Source organism: Protopterus annectens, chromosome 12.part0 (assembly GCF_019279795.1).
Source record: "Protopterus annectens isolate FY-2018-M chromosome 12.part0, PAN1.0, whole genome shotgun sequence".
NCBI lineage: Eukaryota > Metazoa > Chordata > Ceratodontiformes > Protopteridae > Protopterus > Protopterus annectens.
In genome coordinates this window covers 111114204-111136107 of record NC_056746.1, presented here as the reverse complement: position 1 = coordinate 111136107, position 21904 = coordinate 111114204, and the positions used below count along the sequence as shown (strand labels likewise).

General features: G+C 44.3%; 1 protein-coding gene across 1 annotated transcript in view; it reads left to right on the top strand.

The window, feature by feature from the left end:
* USP7 (ubiquitin specific peptidase 7) overlaps positions 1 to 21904 on the top strand; it is a 3814244-nt gene that overhangs the window by 383575 nt on the left and 3408765 nt on the right. Inside the window, 1 exon segment of the mRNA XM_044088895.1 lies at positions 6733 to 6831. Within this exon segment, the coding sequence (XP_043944830.1) occupies positions 6733 to 6831 (99 nt within the window).

The window sequence follows — 21904 nt, the reverse complement described above, 5'->3', positions numbered from 1 at the left end:
GTTGAATTGTGGGCTACCCTTTAAATGAAAAGAGGGGATGAGCTGTTGAATTGTGGGCTACCCTTTAAATGAAAAGAGGGGAGGAGCTGAAGGCCTAGCCCTCCCAGTTAAGTCTCGGAGTGTTACAAAGTGGGTTGAGTTGTGCCACCTTGAAGGTATGGCCGGTTCTGAGCTACCGAGCTTGATGCGGAAATGTTTTTCAGGTAGTGTTGTGTGCACTACAAGGCTGAAGCCCTTTAATTCAGGGCAGTGTGATGTGTTGGCTACTTCTGCACTGGAAGAGCTGAGGGGGGGACGGGTGTCCTGCTGTTGCCATCCCACATTCTTTAGTGGAGGCAGGCAGTCCCATCCACTGCATTAGCAACACACAGTAGAGAGAGAGGGATGTGTGGATGTCCTTCAAGGATGCATCTGCAGTCATAACAAATGGGTTGTCCTGTCGTCAGGCAGCCCTTCGGTCGGCCGGATTCCAAAGTCTGGGTCCGGCTTCGGCTGATGTCGCACTTCACCCGACGTCATCTCTGCTGGTCTTCGGGTATAAAGGCATCAGCCGACGCCATTTTCCTCGGTCTTTCTTGCCGCGTGGCGCCCGAAGCAGAAGTTGTTCGCAAGTGCCGGTCGGTCAGATCCAGAGATTACTACTACCGAATACTACTTTGAAGACTTCTAAAAAGCTAAGTATCCCGTTGGGGACTCTTTCTTGCCTCAGCCGATGTCAGAAAGTCAATAACTGTTTAACTTGTGGGAAACAAATACCTCATAAAGATTTCCACTCTTACTGCCTGCCTTGCTTAGGCCCAGACCACGACGTAGCAGCCTGTTCGGCCTGTGCTTCCTTCAACCGACGAACGCTTCGGCAACCGCCGGAGTTTGCTGAACAGTTTTTCGGCTCAGATTTTGCGTACATTATGCAGTCGGATCCTCCGACTACCCAAATTGTTAAAAAACGCAAAGAAAAAGACCGACACTCGCGGTCCGCGGTTTCGTCCGAAACCACGGTTAAGCAAGCCGCGAGTGTCTGTTTCGGCCGAAACCGAGAAAACCGGTCAATCTTCAGCCGAATCCATGACTACTACTGAGGCTCCTGCTACCTTAGTTGAATCGGCCTCAGAAGTTTTGCCTACTACTGTGGTTCCTAGTGATTTATCAGACACCATCCCTTTGGATGTCTCTACCCCAGCACGTGGTGCTGCTAGGCCTCCTGCAGCCATGTCTATTAAGGCTTTTGCCAGGGCTAAAGCAGCCAAAACTGTTAAATCAGTGCCTGTTAAGCCCCTCACACAGGCCCACTTCTAGTTCACAAATGCTTACTCTGGCAGAGGATTTAATATCCTTAATTAGGGGATCCCAATCTCACCCAGACAGGGCCTCTCAGCCCCAGAAAAGAGACCTAGAGCAGAGCCCCCCCGAGCCAGTGTCCTCTGATGATTCTTCGGATGATTCAGACATTACAGATCAGCCAGAGGCTCCTTTTCTACTTATGAAGATTCCGATGCTGAAGAATCCATTCCATCTGCCTCTCCACCAGAGGAATTTTCCTTTGGGGAAACCTTACATGCCATGAGAGAACAATTCCAATGGCAGGGACAAGATTTCTCAGATTCAAGAAAAAGGCTTAGGACATTTCTGCACTTACCACAACATAGGCCCTTAGCTATACCTCCAGTACTGCCTGTTGTGGATGATGCATTTAATGATGTTTGCACTGCTCCTGATACTTTACCTCCAGCCCCTGCCAAACCAGATAGATTTTACAGGGTACCAGACACTCATCACCACCTATACAAGGCCCCACTTGCAGATCCTGAGACTATATCCCAGGGGCCTAAGGCAGTAGCCACGACCTCAGCAAAAAACCCTATTCCTTCTGAAAGGGAATCCAGGTCCTTAGAGAGATGGGGGAAAAAAGTTTACACCTCTGCTACTCTCTCAGCTAGAGCTTTAAACTGCCAGTTTCATATGATCCAATACCAAGAGTTTCTGCTTGATCAGTTAACTAAGAAGCTGGCCTCTGATGACTCCTTAGATAAGAAATATGTTTTAGAAATGGTGAATAACATTCAGCAGGTTAGTAACCATTCTTTAAAATGTGGCTATGATGCACTGGAGGCTTCATTTAGATCAGCCATGACTGGCACAGTGATAAGAAGGCATGCATGGTTGAAAGAACAGGTCTTGCCGGATCATGTTAAAGCAAAGCTGTTAGATGCTCCTATGGATAAGGCCAGTCTATTTGGTACACCTGCTCAGCAAGTAATGAAGAAAATGGAAGAGAAGGCAAAATCTGTACAAACAGTTAAGGATTTCTTACAGGTTCAGCCCCAAGGTTTAGCAGGAACTGGCCTGCCAAAATTGGTCCTTTCCAGACTCCTCAAAATCTCAGAGGCAGGAATAGACGCTCTAGAGGCAGAAATCAATCCAGAGGAGGTGCCTACAGAGGACGACAGTGGCAAGGCAATAACCGAGGCACAGACACAACCACTGCCACTGCAACAGGACAATCACAGTGACTTGGCTCTGACACCGCCTACCAGGGAGCAAATAGCAGCACCTTTAGGCGGAAAGTTAGCCTTATTTTCGAAAAATTGGCACTATATCACAAAAGACAAGTGGATTTTGCAAACCATAGACCAAGGCTACAGGTTCCACTTCCACACCTTACCAGTAAAAGAGGAATGCCAAACCTACCTCCAAATCAAAAACAGAAGCTCTAAAGCAGATAGCAATTAACAAAGATGAGAGCTGTGGAAAGAGTACCAATAACAGAACAGGGCAAAGGATTCTACTCCAGACTCTTCCTAGTACCAAGAAAAGAGAAAGTTGGAGACCTATTCTCGACCTGTCCGTCTTAAACACATACATCATTGTCCCAAAATTCAAAATGCTGACCCTACAGCGACTTCTTCCCATGCTGGGCAAGGAGTGTTGGCTGGTAACTCTAGATCTCAAGGAGGCATACCTGCACGTCCCCATACGACCAAATTGCAGAAGATACCTCAGATTTCTTGCAGGATCAGAGCATTATCAATTCTCAGCATTGCCCTTTGGCTTATCTACTGCGCCCAGAGTATTCACAAAATGCCTGGCATCAATAATCGCTCACTGCAGGCTACAGGGAATCCAAATTTATCCATACCTGGACGACTGCCTGTTACAAGCGGACAAGAAAAGCAAGCTGACAACAGATTTACAAAGAGTCATTTGCTTACTACAAGCCCTGGGATACACAGTCAATTTACAAAAGTCAAGACTGATACCATCCCAAACTAGAACATTCTTGGGTGCGGAATTGGACACAGTAAAACAAATGGCATTCCTAACTGCAGAAAAACAAAAACAGCTCCCTCTTTACTTCTTGGCATTAACAAAGCAGAGCAAACTAACAGCAAGAGAAGTACTGCAGGCCTTGGGCTTCATGGCATCATGCATAATCTTGGTCCCACATGCCAGACTGCATATGAGAAAGCTACAGTGGTACCTAAAGAATTTATGGTCTCAACACAGGCACAGCTTAGAAATCGAAATCCCACTAATCCCATGCCTGAAACAGGAGTTCCTATGGTGGGCTCAAGCATGCCAGTCAAACCCAGGCTTGCCCTTCCACAACTTTCAAGCAAGCCAAACCATCACAACGGACGCCTCAGACCTAGGCTGGGGGGAGCACATGTTGGACAAATGCATACAAGGATTGTGGACTCCAGACCAGCTGCACCTGCACATAAACCAAAAAGAAATGCTGGCAGTAAAACTAGCAATCCAGAAATTCAGACCATTCCTCAAAGAAGGCCATTTAATGATAAGGACAGACAACAACACAGTCATGTGGTACATCAACAATCAGGGAGGCACTCATTCATACCCCCTATGCAGAATGACTCTGGACCTTTGGAATATGGCTCTGAGCTACAACATCCAGTTACAGGCAATATTTGTGCCGGGAAAAGAAAACACCCTAGCAGACATGTTAAGCAGAACCACCTCGGATGCTCACGAATGGATGCTACACCTGGACATCTTCAAGGCCATCACAAAGAAATGGGGAATGCCGCAAATAGACCTATTCGCATCCCCACTCAATCACCAGCTCAAAAAATTCTGCACAAGGACATACCACCCACTTGCATGGAAGGTGGACTCTCTATCCTTCAGTTGGAAAGGCCTGACAGCATATGCATTTCCACCTCTTCCTTTGATGCACAAGGTACTACTGAAAATCAAAGAGGAACGCCCAAGGATAATCCTGATAGCTCCAAATTGGCCAAGACAACACTGGTATCCATTGCTGAGGAGCATGTCTCAGGGAGAATGTGGTCAATACCCTGATGCCTTTGATGTTAACTCAGAACAACTACAACATCATGCACCCAAACCTAAAAACCTTGCAACTGACTGCCTGGAACATCACATAGCAGCAACTAACCCAGACCTATCCCAAAGGGTTAAAGACATTATCCTTGAAGCCCGCAGACCTTCAACAAGAAGGAACTATGCAGGAAAATGGAAAAGGTTTGTCATTTGGAGTACTGAAAGAGGAAAAGATGTGTCGAACATAGATATTGCTAACATCCTGGAGTACTTGGCAGAGCTTTTACATACAGGCCTGTCCTATTCCTCCATCAAGATACATGCATCAGCTATTTCAGCAGAATACAGCTTCTATCCACCTGTCTTTTCGCATCCTCTACTCAGGCATTTCCTCAGAGGGATCAAGAATGTAAAACCTCCTAGGAAACCACCATTACCAGCATGGGACTTGTTTTGTGCTAGAAAAATTGACACTCCCTCCATTTGAACCAGCAGCAACAGCAGATCTTCAACACCTATCATGGAAAACTGCTTTCCTACTGGCAATTACTTCAGCAAGGAGGGTTTCGGAACTACAGGCCTTAATGGCAGTACAACCCTTCCTAATCTTCCATCAAGATAGGGTGTCCATGAGAACTAATCCTACATTTATGCCTAAGGTGGTATCCAGAGTGTCTTTAAACCAGGCAATCCACCTACCTTCTTTCCCAATCCACAGAACAGGGGGGAAAGACTGCTGCATACCTTGGATGTACATAGACAGTTACGCTACTACCTGGACAGAACCAAAGGTGACAGAAAAACTGACCAGCTTTTAGTAGCCTATGCAACAGGAAGGGAAGGAAAAGCAATTTCCAAACAGACAATCTCCAAATGGATAGGAAATTGCATAAGATTCTGTTACTCCTACCATGGAAAACCAATTCCACAGAACATAAGACCTCATTCTACAAGGGCTACAGCCACTACCACAGCTTTCTTACGAGGAGTGGCAACCAAGGACATTATTGAGGCGGCTACTTGGACCTCCGTGCATACATTTGCCAAGCATTATAATTTACCTCTATACTCTAGATCCCGAGCAGGGTTTGCCACTGCTGTACTGCAAGGGATCCTAACTACACCATAATTCTTCTTCCTCCTCCCTAGTTTGGCTATGGTATTCTACCCATTTGTTATGACTGCAGATGCATCCTTGAAGGACATAGTACAGTTTTGTACCTACCATAAATGTAGATGTCCGAACAGGATAGCATCTGCAGTCAGGATTACCCACCCTCCTTCCCCTCTGTGGTACTCCTAGGGTATTTACCCTCCTAATAGCTAGCTGGGGGGGGAGTCTCTTATGGTGTATTTGTTTGTATATATGTACATACATGCTTATTTTTTGTTTGCCTTCTACTATTTTGGAAACATTGGCATTTATCCAAAATTTAGCTTTCCAAGAGTGCAACTGGCATCTGGGGCAAGAAACACTGAGGAAAATGGCGTCTGCTGATGCCTTTATACCCGAAGACCAGCAGAGATGACGTCGGGTGAAGAGCGACATCAGCCGAAGCCGGACCCAGACTTTGGAATCCGGCCGACCGAAGGGCTGCCTGACGACAGGACAACCCATTTGTTATGACTGCAGATGCTATCCTGTTCGGACATCTACATTTATGGTAGGTACAAAACTGTACTTTTGTAGCACTGACTGTCTGGGAAGTGTGCTTACGCCTACCACCCCCTCCCCCACATGGTAGCTTTCATGAGTCATGCTTGGGAATGTGTATGGTGTCATGAGGCGGTGTAGCATCGTCAGGGAGTGGTTATGCCAGAAAAAGCAAAATGCAACTAGTTGGAGGTGTTGGGCCGGAAAACGCTCTTTCCTCTTTGTGTGATTACTGCATCATAGGCAAGACCGCTTCCAGTAATGGGGAGTAAATGGGTGGTAGTGGCAGTACGCAGGTGGTCTGCAGGCATAGGGAATGGGGGAAAATTTAAAGAAAAAAAAGTTGGAAAGGTTTTGTAGGTCAGACCAGGAGTACCCACCGTTGAGTTAGAGCTTGAACTGTGTTGCTTTGAGTTAAGAGTTGGTAGTTTAGTTTAATCTTTTTGGTTGCTTTATTTTTTTTTTTTTGCATTGAATTCTTATGTTGGAAAATTTGATATGTGATTGACTAAACCCTCTTACTTGATATCCGCAGTAATTGCTTTGCAGCACTGGCAAAAAGGAAAAAAAAACCTGTCATTTCTATGGATATAAACCCAGGAGTTTGTAATCTGGAAAAGTGGTTTGTCAAATTTTTGAATATGGCTATAACTGTATTTGGCTGCAGTAAATCTTTAAACTGACTTATTGTGTAGGAAAGCTAAAGCTTTATGTTCTCTTTTCACACGAGTTAAGGCTAGATAACTTCAGTGGTTTGTTTTTTTTTTACACAGGAGACCCAGATGATCCACCAAGAATAATGCCAAATGCTGTCATCAATGGGAGTGTTGCAATGGGTGATGGGCATAACACAGAAGAAGATATGGAAGATGGTACGTTTATAATGTTTCAAAGTAGATGTATGTGTATTCAGTGTTGATTAGATCTGTTATGGATCCTTTTATTTATCTTGTCTGCTTTCTTTATCCTTCATCTGTTGACTGACCACAGAGGTATAATGCAACAACTAGTGGGCGACCAAGGTTTTTTTTTTGTTGTTTGGCAGACTACCTTGTTTTATCTCCTTTATACATTGGAGGGTTTATTGGCTATTGAAATACAAGTTAATTTTCTTATTTGTGGATACAGTTGAAGCTTCCTCTTATGTTGTACCCCACAACATGGGCCTGTTTTAAAATATATGTACTGTTAACTTGAGACATTGGCAAACTAAGAAGTAAATATAATTTCCTGAATTAAAAGACGCCTAGAACTTTACTAAAGTGTAATTCACTACCTTTTCTCCAAAAGTCACCAATTTGTAAGGAAATAATTGGGACAGAGCTAAACTTTGAGTCTGTCTGGGAGATTTGAGGTGTGGGGGCATTGTGCTAGGCAGCACACAGTTAAAGTGAGAGGCTACCTTTCCAAATCCTAAGCTTCCTGGCATGTCTGGCAAAGCACAGCAGTGCGTATGGGCCCCTAAGAGGCTTATGACATATTGCTTTGTGATTAAAGTGGTGTTCATGTTTTTCTCTCCTGCTTGGAAACTTTTACTCATTGGTAGGTTTTACACATATTGAAAGGCTCCTCCTGTCCCCCACCCTAGAAAGAGAGACTTTCTTGCACATGCACTCTCATCAGGTATTTTGACCCCCTCCCACAGCGTGTCTTTCATCCTCTTGGCAGAAAAAATCTGGACAAAGCCTGAAATAATAGGGGGGACAAAAGCCCCCAAAATAAGGACAGATATCAAATGTTGCTCTTTCAAAGATAGTTGTTGGAATAACAAAATTTGTTGACGTGTTTTCTGAGGATATGAAGTCTGAAACTCAGATGTTTAGTGACGTCAGTCCTCAATGATTTGCCAGAAAACCACAAATATGAGGAATGCATCAAAAATATATGATGCAAAAAAATCCGGACATTTGAGAGGTATGCCCCCCAGGTGTACAGCCATTCCTCTGTTCCATTACTTGGTGGTCTCTTCCCATTTACCATAAACAATGTTCACACCTGTCAGTGTACTGTTTTCCTAGCTTTTACAGTTACTACACATTTGGATTTAATTTGAACCTTATTTCAAATTTTAGAGCTCAAACAGATGGACATTTGATAAGCCTCTGGTAAAAAGCAGATTTAACATGAACAGTAAACTTCTTTCATTGAAATTGTCATACGTTGGCAATGCATTAAAACTTAGTCATTGACACTGCATTTGGCCAGTGGCAGATTGTGTACCTTGGGACACTGGGCCATTTTCAAACCAGAGGCTCCCCTGCACACGTTTGTAGGACAATGCATAAACACATGTTTTTGATTCACCTTTCCAGTTGTTTTCAAATATATTTCTTGTTTAACACACCAATATTTGTTAGTGGCTTTCAACTTTTTTTTCATTAAGCGATTTAACGATGAAGTAACTAATAAAGTACATAGTTCAGAACACACAAAACTATAAAAGGCCACTCTAACTGCTGTCATTATAACCCAATATCCACACTTACGACAACTTTATCACCAGTGTGCATGTCACATGTGATAGAAGTGGCCATAATAAAGTATTCCATTTTGCTTTACACATGTACATTAGTCCAGCAGATACAGACTAATTTAATTTTTATCAGTTCAGCAGGGTTACTTTTATCCGCAGGCATCCCCCAAACCCAGCAGCATTGTTGCTGCATCCCCTCTCAGATGTCTGTGTAAAGAAAATGACCAAAGTCTCATATGTTGGTATGTAACAAATTTTAAATATAATAGCCAGAGTATTCCAAATTAATGCACATGCACACTTGTCCTGTAAAACGAGATTAAAGACTGTTTAAAAATGAGCAGATAAAAGCATAAGGTACTTTCTTCCATAGAGAGCCCCCCAGCAGCAGTTAGACACTTCGACTGTGTACACACCCTTATGATGAAATGGCATCCATTTGAAGCTTTGGATGAACTACATGAAACTGTGTAAAGATCAGTAGCATCATACCATAAGATCCAGCCTTGTGTAGCACAGTTTAGAGTATTTCTGAATGTATAATAAGTATGTTAACTCAGTATGCACATTTTTTTGCAGAAGTAAGTCATCTGAATAATTCCATATTGAAAGTATTGCTAATGCAGAGGTTGCTGCTGGTTATCAGCTTTGCATTTCACTGCCGCTTCTACAAATGCAGCGCTGGCTGCCCTTGGAGAATAAATTGCCTATGTTATGTTAAAGTGGTGTGCTGGTGATATTGTCTTAATGAACTAGATCAGCTAAGCAAAGTGGAATGGCTGACAACTGTTTAATAGTTTGCTTAGCTTGCAGTCCTGGTGACTGAGTATAGCCCAAATTTTCATTTGCTCCAAAGCACTGTGTGATTAACAGTTGCAGTGTTGCACAGTAGGTAAACTAAGGTGGAAAGACTTAAATATTGCACCCTTGTAATGGGAAGCATCTTGTTTATAAGTGTAAGCTGTAATCCTGTGCACTAACTGCCAGTGTAAGAGTTTAATGAGATGCAGAAATCATTCACAATCTGATCCTTACAGACGAGTGTGTCTCAGTAATATGTGACGAGGACTATATAATGGATGCTGAAGATTAGATGGTTCTGATCATCACTCAAAGTAATGCAAATTTTATGACGTGAAAAAGTACCAACCCCCTATGCAGTTACTGGAAGCCTTAAAGAAGGTGCTGAAAAAATATATTCCTAAAATGCGACATGTTTAGATTGCTTTACACAATCCAGGTCTGTTAATTGTTTTATTTAACATTTGTTAACTGGGAAAGTCTGACTTGGAACAAAGCCAGTTTTCATCGAGGCTCTGGGAGAAACGCTCCAGATGCGTGTCTTTGAATTGTGGGAGGAAACCCACACGAACGCAGGGAGGACAAGCAAACTCTGCACAGAAGGCATCCCAGCCAAGAATCGAAGCGGAGAACTTCTTACTGTGAGGTTGCATTTCTTGTAATCACCTCTTGAGTACGTTTCGTTTATTTTTTCCTCTAAATTGATGGAAGCAGATGTTCTTCGTGTTTCACTGTTACAGTCCTCACATTTGGGTTATCTGCTTGCAGTAGCCCTCAGTCGGCCTGATTAACAAAGTCTTGGGTCTTGCGTCTGTTAATGTCTTTCCTTCCGTGACATTAGGTAGTCAGGGGTCTAAAACATGCAGCCGACGCCATTACATCAGTCTTTCTTGCCATGCGGTGCCCGAAGCAGTTCACAAGTGCCAGTCGGCAGATTCCTGAAATTTTTCTTTTCGAGTTTTAGAACCTAAGTCTTCAACTAAAGCTAAGTACCCCGTTGGGGAAACTTTTTTTTTTTTTTGCTCTAAACAGATGTCAGTAAAAGTAAGTTATTGTATTTGTTGTGGAAAGCAAATACCTCACAGATTTCCATTCGTACTGTATTCCTTGCCTAGGCCCTGACCACGACGTACCTCGCTGTTGGTTTTGTGCCTTATTTAAACAAATTCTCCGTCTGTATATTTACACTTCTAAATATTTTGATACTCTGTTCAATTATCCAGATATGTCTTCAGTAAGCCATCTGACTACCGACATTCCGAAAAAATGCAAAGATAAGACAGGCCACCTAGGTCCAAAGCTGCTGACGACGCTTCTCCTAATCCAGTCACTAGTTCACCGGTACTCGGGCACTTTCGCAGCTGCTGATACCCTCTACTTCAGATTCACAGACCTCTACTGAGACCCATTCTGAGTCCGGTATGCCGCAAGATGTTTCACTTGTGGCACCTGCGGATGTCTCTGCTTTGTAGACCCTTGGATGAATTCAGAGCCGCTGTGCAGGCACCAGCTTCTGAGGGTGTATTCAGGCTTACGGACTTGCATATTAAACCGATGCCATCGTCTTAAAGGCCTAAACCTCAAACCATGCCTAGAAAACCGACGTGCAGACCCGCATGGTCAGGCCTCTATACCTAAAAATACAAATGATAGGAATGGCTGAAGACTTTATTACTTTAATCAGGGGAAGCCAACCTTCCCCCTCTGAGACCTAGGACTGAGTTTGCTTAAGATACTTCTGACCAGGATTCTAAAATTTGTTTCCTCTGATGACCAGGATTTACCCTTGTCTACCTATGAGGATTCTGATGCTGAGGACACTATTCCCTCAGTTTCCCCCCCAGAGGATTTCTCTCTTGGTGAAACCTTCCGTACTCTTGGGGAGCATTTTCGTTGGGAAAGTCAGGATTACTCTGATTTTAAAAAGAGGCTTGGGGATTTCTTACTCCTGCCTCAGCACAGGCCTTTAGCTATCCCTCTTGTATTAGACATTGTTGATGATGCCTTTTTGGAATCTAGCTTGGCCCGTGACTCTCTACCTCCTGCTCCCAGAAAACCTGATGGATATTACAGTGATGTTCATCGTGTTACCCTGCTGCAGTCATCACACTTGGGTTATCCTGTCGTCAGGCAGTCCCGCAGTCAGCCGGAATTCCAAAGTCTTGGTCCGTCGGTTGCTGTCACCTCATCCCTGACGTCAGTGCTCCAGGGGTATATATATTGCAACCGACGCCATTTTCTTCAGTCTTTCTTGCCGCGCGGTGCCCGAAGCAGAAGCAGTTCGCAAATGCCGGTCGGCCGACTCTTGAGATTGTCGAATTCGAATTTCAGACCGAAGTCTTCTATAAAGCGAAGTACCCCGTTGGGGAAACTTTTCTTGCCTCAGACCGATGTCAGAAAAAGTTAACAATTGCATTTCTTGTGGGAAGCAAATACCTCATAAGGATTTTCATTCTTACTGCATACCTTGCCTAGGCCCTGATCACGACGTCACTTCTGGTCGGTTTTGTGCTAGGTTTAATAAGCGTACTATTAAAAGGCGATTTGATTTCGCACGACACTTTTTTGGTAGAAAATTTAACTATAACATGCCGTCGGAGCTATCGACTACCGGCGTGCACAAAAAACGCAGGGATAAGGACAGACAGCCCAGGCCTAAGCCAGATTCCGAGGCCTCTGTTGATCCGGTCTCTGGTACTCCGGTTCTCAGTGAAGCTCCGACGCAACCCCTGACTACCACAGATCTGGAACCTGAGACCGCTACGGATATTTTGACGGAATGTACTAGGCCTACGCAGCCTTTTATTTCAGGCCCTTCCGACGACTTAGCTTCTAAAGACGGTGCTAGAGAAACGCCATCGGTTTCTGAAGGCGTTTTCAGACTGACGACTCTCACCATTAAAACGTTTTCTAAGTCTAAGACTCCTTCTAAATCTGAAAAGACTGCACTTCAGTGTCCTGTTCAAGGCCCTATGCCTAAGAAACAGATGCTCAAAATGGCTGAAGATTTGATTTCTCTTATCAGGGGTTCACAGCCCCCTCCTGACAAAAGGCCTAGACAAGAGGAAGACTCTGCTTCCTCTGAGCAACTGTCCATTTCTTCGGATTCCTCTGAGGACCAAGATAATTCCTACTCTCCTTATGAAGATTCTGATGCTGAGGACTCTGTTCCCTCAGCTTCTCCTCCTGAGGACTTCTCCTTTGGGGAAACCTTACACACTGAGGGAACATTTTCACTGGGAAGGTCAGGACTACTCTGATTCCAAGAAAAGGCTCGGAGAGTTTCTCTTACTCCCCCAACACAGACCTCTAGCCATCCCACCTGTGTTGGACATTGTGGATGATGTCTATTTAGAATCCAGTTTCAACCCAGACTGTCTTCCTCCTGCTCTGGCTAAGCCTGATAGATACTACAGAGTACCTGATTCCCACAAATTTCTTTACAAAAGCCCAGTAGCTGACCTAGAGACTATCTCCCAGGGTCCCAAGGGGGCTATGGCTTCTATGGCTAAAAACCCAGTACCTTCTGAGAGGGATTCCAGAGCACTAGACAGGTGGGGGGAAAAAGGTTTACACCTCAGCCACACTAGCTATGAGGGCACTAAGTTGTCAATTTCATATGCTTAAGTATCAGCAATTTCTAATCTCTCAGTTAAAGCAAAGGATAACCTCCCTACCTCAACAATCTGAATTGAAAGAAGTACAGGATTTGTTGCACGCCACTGAGCAGGTGGGCAAACATACCTTACAATGTGGGTTTCATTCTTTAGAGGCCTCCTGCAGAGCAGCTGTCACTGGATCGATTATACGTAGGCATGCTTGGTTAAAGGAACAAACTCTGCCTGATCATGTTAAAGCAAAACTACTAGATGCTCCCTTACAGCAGGATGTTCTTTTTGGAGTTAAAGCAGAAGAAGTTTTAAAGAAAATGGAAGATAAGGCAAAATCAATGCAGACAGTCAAAGATTTCCTACAAGTACAGCCCCCTCGCTTCAGTAGAAACTGGCCAACAAAAAATTGGTCCTTCCAGCTGCTGTCAGACCTCAGAGGGGTAAATACAGGCGCCCAAGGGGCAGAGGACAACCACAAGCCCAGTATAAACCTCGCCAATGGGGCACTACAACACAGAAGGGAGGAGAAGACAGGTCTCAACCCACCAGAAGGCAAACTCAATGACTTGCACCTCATCTGACCAAGCAGTACTCTCTTGACAGCCCCCTTGGGGGGAAAACTCGCACTTTTTTCAAACTGGCACATAGTCACAAAGGACAAATGGGTCCTAGACATAATTTTACGAGGATACAGATTCCACTTTCACACCTTGCCAATGAAAAGAGGAATGCCAAACCTGCCACAAAATCAATGGGCAGAGGCACAAAAGCAAATTACAGCTGTCATAGACATGAGCCATTCAACTGGTACCTACTCGAGAGCAAGGCCAAGGATTTTACTCAAGGCTCTTTCTAGTGCCCAGAAAGGGCAATGCTTGGAGACCAATTCTGGACCTTTCAATTCTAAACACTTACAAGTTCCCAAATTCAAGATGCTAACACTACAGCAGCTACTTCCCATGTTGGGCAAGGAAGCCTGGCTAGTAACGTTGGACCTCAAGGAGGCATACCTGCATATCCCTATCAAAGTTGCAGAAGATACTTCCGTTTCATTGTGGGTTCAACCCATTATCAATTCTCTGCACTGCCCTTTGGCTTATCTACTGCGCCCAGAGTTTTCACAAAATGCCTGGCACCAGTAATTGCATACTGCAGACAGAGGAATTCAAATATATCCATACCTGGACGACTGCCTCATCCAAGCAGAAAGCAAAGACATTCTCTTGCATCATCTGGCCTTAGTGAAGCATCTACCAAATTGTCTGGGGTACACAGTAAACGAAAAGAAGTCAAAACTAGTACCCTCACAAAAAATGACATTCCTGGGTGCCAGCTTGGATACAACGGCCCAGAAGGCTTATCTAACACCAGACAAGCAACTACAACTGACTCAGTATTTCAAGACAATGGCAACAAAGACCCAATTAACTGTAAGAAAAATTCTGCAGGCTTTGGACTTCATGGCATCTTGCATACTAATAATACCATTTGCAAAACTGCATATGAGGAAATTGCAGTGGTACCTAAAAAGCGTATGGTCTCAACACAGCCACAGCTTGGACGCAATGATCTCTCTCATTCCCTGCCTTCAACAGGAGTTTCTATGGTGGTCACAGGCATGTCACCTCAACAAGGGTCAGCCTTTCACCTTGCCCCCAACCAGGCAAACTATTAAAACAGATGCTTCAGACTATGCCTGGGGGGCACACATGGCAGGACAATGCATTCAAGGCCTATGGACTGCAGATCAAAGAAATCTGCACATAAATCAAAAAGAGGTGCTAGCTGTACAGAAAGCACTGACAGCCTTCAAGGATCTACTACATCCAGGACAACTTGCAATAAAGACTGACAACACCACACTAATGTGGTACATAAGCAAACAAGGGGGGGCACATTCCTACCCTCTTTGCAGGCAAGCAATGATCTTATGGAACACAGCTCTGGCCTACCAAGTCCAGTTACAAGCTCAATTCCTGCCAGGACAGAAGAACACATTGGCAGACGACCTAAGCAGAAACATCAAAAATCCCCACGAGTGGAAACTAGACCCACAAATATTTACAATGATAACTCAGAAATGGGGCCTTCCAAACATAGACCTGTTTGCCAGTCCTCAAAACTACCAACTGACAAAATTTTGTACAAGGACATTCCACCATCAAGCTTGGAAAGTGGACGCTCTCTCCTTCAGTTGGAAAAACCTGACAGCATATGCCTTTCCTCCATTACCTCTCCTCACAAAGGTTCTTTTGAAGGTCAAAAAGGAGAAACCACGACTGATTCTCATAGCCCCAGACTGGCCACACCAGCACTGGTACCCGCTATTGAAGAATATGGCTCGCAGCCCACCATGGATATTGCCTCAAATACCCCATTTGCTCACGCAACAAAACAGATTCTACACAGCCAGCTCAAAACTTTAAATCTGACTGCATGGCAGATCCTCTAAACATCCAACCAGCTCCTCTTTCACAAGCAGTTCTGGATGTTATTCTGGAAGCCAGGAGGCCAAGCACCAGGAAGGCTTACTCGGACAAATGGAAAAGGTTTTGTGCCTGGAACCAAGCTAAAGGCCAAGATATAACTCAACCTCACATGCCTCACATTCTGCAGTATTTAGCTGAGATGTTGCACAAAGGACTTTCCTTTTCCAAAATTAAAATCCATGCTTCAGCTATTTTAGCTCACTACGACATGAATCCACCTTTATTTTCAAATCCTCTTCTAAGGCAGTTCCTCAGAGGGGCAAAAAACATTAGACCACCTAGGAGAGCTCCCACACCAACATGGGACCTCAACTTTGTACTGGAAAAACAAACGCTTCCTCCCTTTGAACCAGCTTTCTATGCAGACCTTCAGTTCCTATCTTGGAAGACTGCCCTGCTCCTGGCAATAACTTCAGCTAGGAGAGTCTCAGAACTACAGGCACTAATGGCAGTTGAACCTTTCCTCATTTTTCATCAAGACCGAGTTTCTCTACGAACTAATCCTTTCTTTATGCCTAAGCTGGTTTCCAGTGTTGCTTTAAATCAAACCATCCACCTACCCACCTTCTTCCCCAATCCACAGAACAAAGGTGAGAGACTCCTGCATTCCTTGGACATTCACAGGCAGCTTCGTTACTACTTGGATTCCTTGGAAATTCACAGGCAGCTTTGTTACTACTTGGATAAAACTAAGACTTTCAGAAAAACTGACCAGCTCTTTGTATCCTATGCTACAGCTTCTCAAGGGTGGGCTATATCCAAGCAAACCATTTCAAAATGGATAGGTCATTGCATACGGTTCTGTTATTCCCATCATGGGGAACCAGTTCCTGCTAACATTAGATCCCACTCTACCAGGACAACAGCTACCTCTACAGCCTTTCTCAGGGGGGTTCCTACCAAGGAAATTTTAGAATCTGCAACTTGGAGTTCTGTACACATCTTCACCAAACACCATCACTTGCCACTTTACTCTAAGTCCAGGGCGGGCTTCGCCACTGCAGTTCTGCAGGGCCTTATTGCCTCCTCTAACCCTCTGATACCTCCCCCCTACCTTAGCTTTGGGATTCAACCCAAGTGTGATGACTGCAGCAGGGTAACACGATGAACATAGTACAGTTTTGTACCTATCATAAATGTAGATGTTCGAGTGTTCACCCTGCTGCAGTCCAGGTTACCCTCCCTCCATCCCCTCTGATCTACTGGCTAAATCTCTGCTATGCCTTACTGATGTATTTGCTTATAGCTGAAGGGATTTTGTGTTTGTGCAGTGTTCACACCATTTGGTACTAATTCTGATCACCCTTTTGGGGGCACCTGACATCTGGGGCAAGAAAAACTGAAGAAAATGGCGTCTGTTGCAATATATATACCCCTGGCGCACTGACGTCTGGGATGAGGCGACAGCAACCGACGTCGGACCAAGACTTTGGAATTCCGGCCGACTGCGGGACCGCCTGACGACAGGATAACCCAAGTGTGATGACTGCAGCAGGGTGAACACTCGAACATCTACATTTATGGTAGGTACAAAACTGTACTTTCCTGACTCTCAAGTTCCTTTTTAAAAAATCCTACTGCGGATCCTGAGACCATTTCACAGGGACCCAAGGGCATTAAGGCTACTACTGCCAAAAATCTTACCCCATCTGATAAACTCCAGTGCGCTGGATAGATATGGTAAGAAGGTATATACGTCTGCAACCTTGGCCATTAGAACTTTAAATTGCCAGTTTCATATGTGAAAGTATCAGCAGCATATTGTTGGGTTGCTTAAACAGAAAATGATGATTCTAAACAGAAAATGATGTTGATTCTGGACTGCTGAAAATAAGGATTTACAGGATTTAATGCATTCTGCTGAACAGTTTTGAAAACATACTTTGCAATGTGGTTTTGATTCATTAAGAGGCATCTTGCAGGGCTGCTGTCACTGGGTCTGTACTTAGAAGGCATGCTTGGCTTAAGGAGCAATCCTTGCCAGGTCATGTTAAAGCTAAATCACTGGATGCTCTCTTAAATCAGGACCGCCTGTTTGGCAACAAAGTAGTACTAGTTCTTAAAACGATGGAGGAAAAAGCTAAGTCTATGCAAACTGTTAAATATTTCCTACAAGTGCAACCTCCAAGATCTAGTAGGCATTGGCCCTGTAAGAATTGGTCCTTTCCTGCCTCTTCCAGGCCTTCTCAGTCCAAACCCAGACCCAGCAGAACACCCAGGCTTCAGTCCCAGGGTACGCACAGGACTAAGCAGTGGGGGGCTTCCACTCCCAAATCATAACTCCCCCTATGGTAAACTGTCTCAATGACTTAACTTTAAAACTTCCAAGCACTTCTCAACTGACTGCTCCTTTAGGGGGACAGATTGCTCTGCAGGCAAAAAAAGTAGGATCCCATTACCCAGGACAAATGGGTTTTAAATATAGTTTCCCAAGGATACAGATTTCACTTCCACACGTTACCAACCCCAAACGGTTGACCAGATCTACCCCCAAATCAGTGGGCAGAGGGTCAAAAGTAAGTACTCTCTCTCTCTCTCAAGCATAAAGGCTATTCAGACTGTACCAGAAGAGGAAAAGGGACAAGGTTTCTACCCAAGACATTTCCTGGTACCCAGAAAAGATAACTCATGCATCCTATCCTCGACCTGTGTACCTTAAACACCTTTTTGGCGATTCCAAAATTCTAGATGCTAACTCTTCACCAGTTGCTTCCTATGCTAGGCAAAGATGCCTGGTTGGCAACACTCTATTTAAAGGAAGCCTACCTGCGCATCCCAATCAGTGAATTTTGCAGTAGATGCATATGCTTCAAAGCAGGCTACATGCACCATCAGTTCTCTGCACTGCCCTTTGGCTTATCTAATGCGTCCAGGGTTTTCACATAGTGCCTAGCTCCAGTCATTGCATTTTGCAGGCAAAGAAATATTCAAATATATCCATACGTGGACGATTGTCTAATTCCGGCGGAAAACAAGGACATTCTTCTAAAGCATCTGGCGTTTGTAAAAAGGGTTCTAACTTGTCTAAGGTACACCATAAATGAAAAGAAATCACAACTGGTACCCTCTCAAAATATTACATTCCTGGGTGCAAGCTTGAATGCAACTTCACAGATGACTTTCCTTATGCCAGAAAAGCAAATTTTCCCTCTTACCTTCCAAACTTCCACAGTAGTACCACCTATTCTTGGACTTTCTTGTGGATTGGTTTTATCTCCTCTCCTCCTATCCTGTTAGTATTTGCGCCTCATCTACCTCTAACTTTGGCATATTTAATTCTTCCGTAAACCTTTCCATTTATATATTTTCGTGATTTCCATATTTGTGTGGTGTATACAGACTTTCACAGAATTTCCTAAATATTTCTAATACCTGTACAGGATCCTGCAGGTATTTTATACCTGACAGTATACAGCTCAGCAAGCTCCTGCCTGGTGCCCTGCAGAGTTCTACATCAGCAGAGACAAAAGAAAGACTTTGGAGTGATTAAGTATCATTTTTCTGCATTGTCTTGCTGCCTTTAGTTAATTCCGCCTAAAATGCCGATTTTCTATAGTTTCTGTGATTTTAAAAAGCTTGTCTCAGCTGCATGTTGTACTTAATTTACTGCCTGCACTTTAACAAAGTCGTTTTTCTGTTAAACTGTTGTAGGCTACACACTCAAGTGTGATAGCCATTTCTGTGCATTTAAAGTGTTTTTTTTTTATTGTATCTGCTTTATTTTCTGAAAACAAAACAAAATATATATATATATATATATATATATATATATATATATATATATATATATATATATATATATATATATATATTTGTTTTCCCACCTTTGTAAGCTAGTATAGTCCAGATGTTCTTCATCTCACATTGCTGCAGTCCTTACACTTGGGTAGTCCGCTGTCCTCGGTCGGCCCGAATATCAAAGTATTAGGCTGACGTCGGTCAAGGCGCTTAAGACTGACATCAGGACGTCAGGGTACAAATGCGCATGACCGACGTCATATCCTCAGTCTTTTTTGCCGCATGGTCCGATGCAGAAGCAGCGTTGCAAGTGCCGTTCGGCGTTTTGAAATTTTTCGAATTCGGAGTTTCAGACAGAGTCAAAGTTGGCTAAGTACCCCGTTGGGAATATTTTAGTTTTTCTTGCCTCAGTGGTTTACCGGATGTCAGAAAAAGTGAATAACTGTATTTCTTGTGGGAAACAGATACCGCATAGAGATTATCATACTTTGTGTATTCCTTGTTTGGGGCCTGAGCACGACGTTGTTGGGTGTCGCTTTTGTGCTAGGTTCAATAAGCGCACTATTAAGCGAAGGTTAGATTGTGCCAGGTTGGTCTTGAGCGGTGCAATTATAAGATGCCGTCGGATGCTCCGCCGCTTCAAGAAGCGCAAAGACAAAGCAGCTAAACCCAGGCAAGAAGAGTCGTCTGCCGGACGCCGGTTCTTTAGAGGCGTCAGTGGAACCGGTGGTTCCGCCGGAGGCTTCTCTGGAGACCCAGGGGGAGACTTTGATATTGCAGGACGTGGCCTCTCCGGAGGCAGGTCAGGCTGAAGGGGCTTCTCAGGTTACTGTACTCCCCTCCCTTCCTAGGGTGGTTAGGCCCTCTCCTTCTGTTTCCAAGGCTTCTCCCAGAGGCAGGCCAGGTTTGGCTTCTGTTGGTGTCACTCCTAGTTGATCAGGATCTGTGCCCAAGAAGCACATGCTTAAAATGGCAGAAGATTTAATTACTTTGATTAGAGGTTCTTTGCCCCCTCCTGATAAGAGGCCTAGGGTGGAACCAGAGTTGGGAGTTTTGAGCAGGCTTGGATGTTTCAGAGTCTTCGGCTGAAGACTTGCAGGAGTACTCTCCTTATTCTGATTCTGATGCAGATAATTCAACTCCTTCTGCTTCTCCTCCAGAGGATTTTTCTTTTTCAGAGACTCTTCATTCTATGAGGAACATTTTAAGTGGGAAGGTCAGGACTTCTCTGATTCCAGGAAAAGGCTTAGGAATTTTTGCTTTTACCCCAGCATAGGCCTTTGGCTATACCACCTGTTCTGGATGTTGTGGAAGATGTGTTTGCAGAGGCTTCACTTAATCCTGATTCTTTGCCTCCTGCTCCTGTTAAACTGGATAGGTATTACAGGGTGCCTGAGGCTCATAAATATCTTTATAAGAGTCCTAGGGCTGACCCAGAAACTGTTAGTCAGGGACCTAAGGGTGTCAAGGCCTCTGTTGTAAGAAATCCGGTTCCTCCAGATAAAGAGGCCAGAGCTTTGGATAGATGGGGAAAGAAAGTCTATACTTCTTCCACCTTAGCTATGAGGGCTTTGAATTGCCAGTTTCACATGTTGAAATATCAAAACTATCTTCTTTCTCAATTGAAGTCTAAGGTAGATGCTCTGGCGGAAGGCATTGAGTGTAAAGAATTACAAGATTTGGTACATGTCTCTGAACAGGTGGGTAAGCATTCTTTACAATGTGGTTTTGATGCTGTACAGGCCTCGTCTAGGGTGGCTGCCACTGGGTCAGTTCTTCGCAGGCATGCCTGGCTGAGGGATCAGAATTTATCTGACCATGTTAAGACAAGGATTTTGGATGCTCCTTTACAGTCTGATGTGTTGTTTGGTTCACCTGTGGAGTCAGTCTTGAAGAAAATGGAAGACAAGGCTAAGTCTATGCAGGCTGTTAAAGATTTTTGCAAGTTCAGCCTCCAAGTTTAGTAGGAACTGGCCTGCTAAGGGGTGGACGTACCCTTCTTATGATTCACAGTCTAGGGGTAGATCTAGGCGTGGTAGGGGCAGAGCTCAGAGCTCCTTCAGACCTAGAACAGGGAGTTCACCTGCACAATCTTGGTGAGGGCAGGGGCCAGTCCTTTCGTAAACAGGCCCAATGACCTACCTTTTCAGCTGCCAGATCCTTCTTGCCTGGCAGCACCTTTGGGAGGAAGGTTGGCACTCTTCAAGGAAAATTGGAGTTTGATTACCCAAGACAGATGGGTATTGGATATCATACACCAAGGTTACAAGTTTTATTTCCATACCTTGCCTCCTTTCAAAGGCATGCCGGACGTTCCTCCTCAGCAAAGACTAGAGGCTCACAAACAAATTTCTCTGTTGCTTCAAATAGGGGCCATACAACCGGTCCCTCTGCCAGAAGTGGGCCTAGGATTTTATTCTCGCCTGTTCCTAGTACCAAAGAAGGGGAACACGTGGAGACCAATTTTGGACTTATCTATCCTCAACACTTATCTGGACATTCCCAAGTTCAAAATGTTGACGTTACAACAGCTTTTACCTCTGCTGGGCAAAGATCACTGGATGGTGACTCTGGATCTCAAGGAGGCTTACCTTCATGTTCCTATCAGGCTAAGTTGCAGGAAGTATCTGCGTTTTCGGGCTGGGACTTCTCATTATTAGTTCTCTGCATTGCCCTTTGGCTTATCTACTGCGCCCAGAGTGTTCACGAAGGTTCTGGCTCCAGTGATAGCTTTCTTCAGCCTAAGAGGAATACAGATATATCCTTATTTGGACGATTGCCTGATTCTGGCCAAAGGAAAGGACTAACTTCTTCATCATTTACAATATGTGAT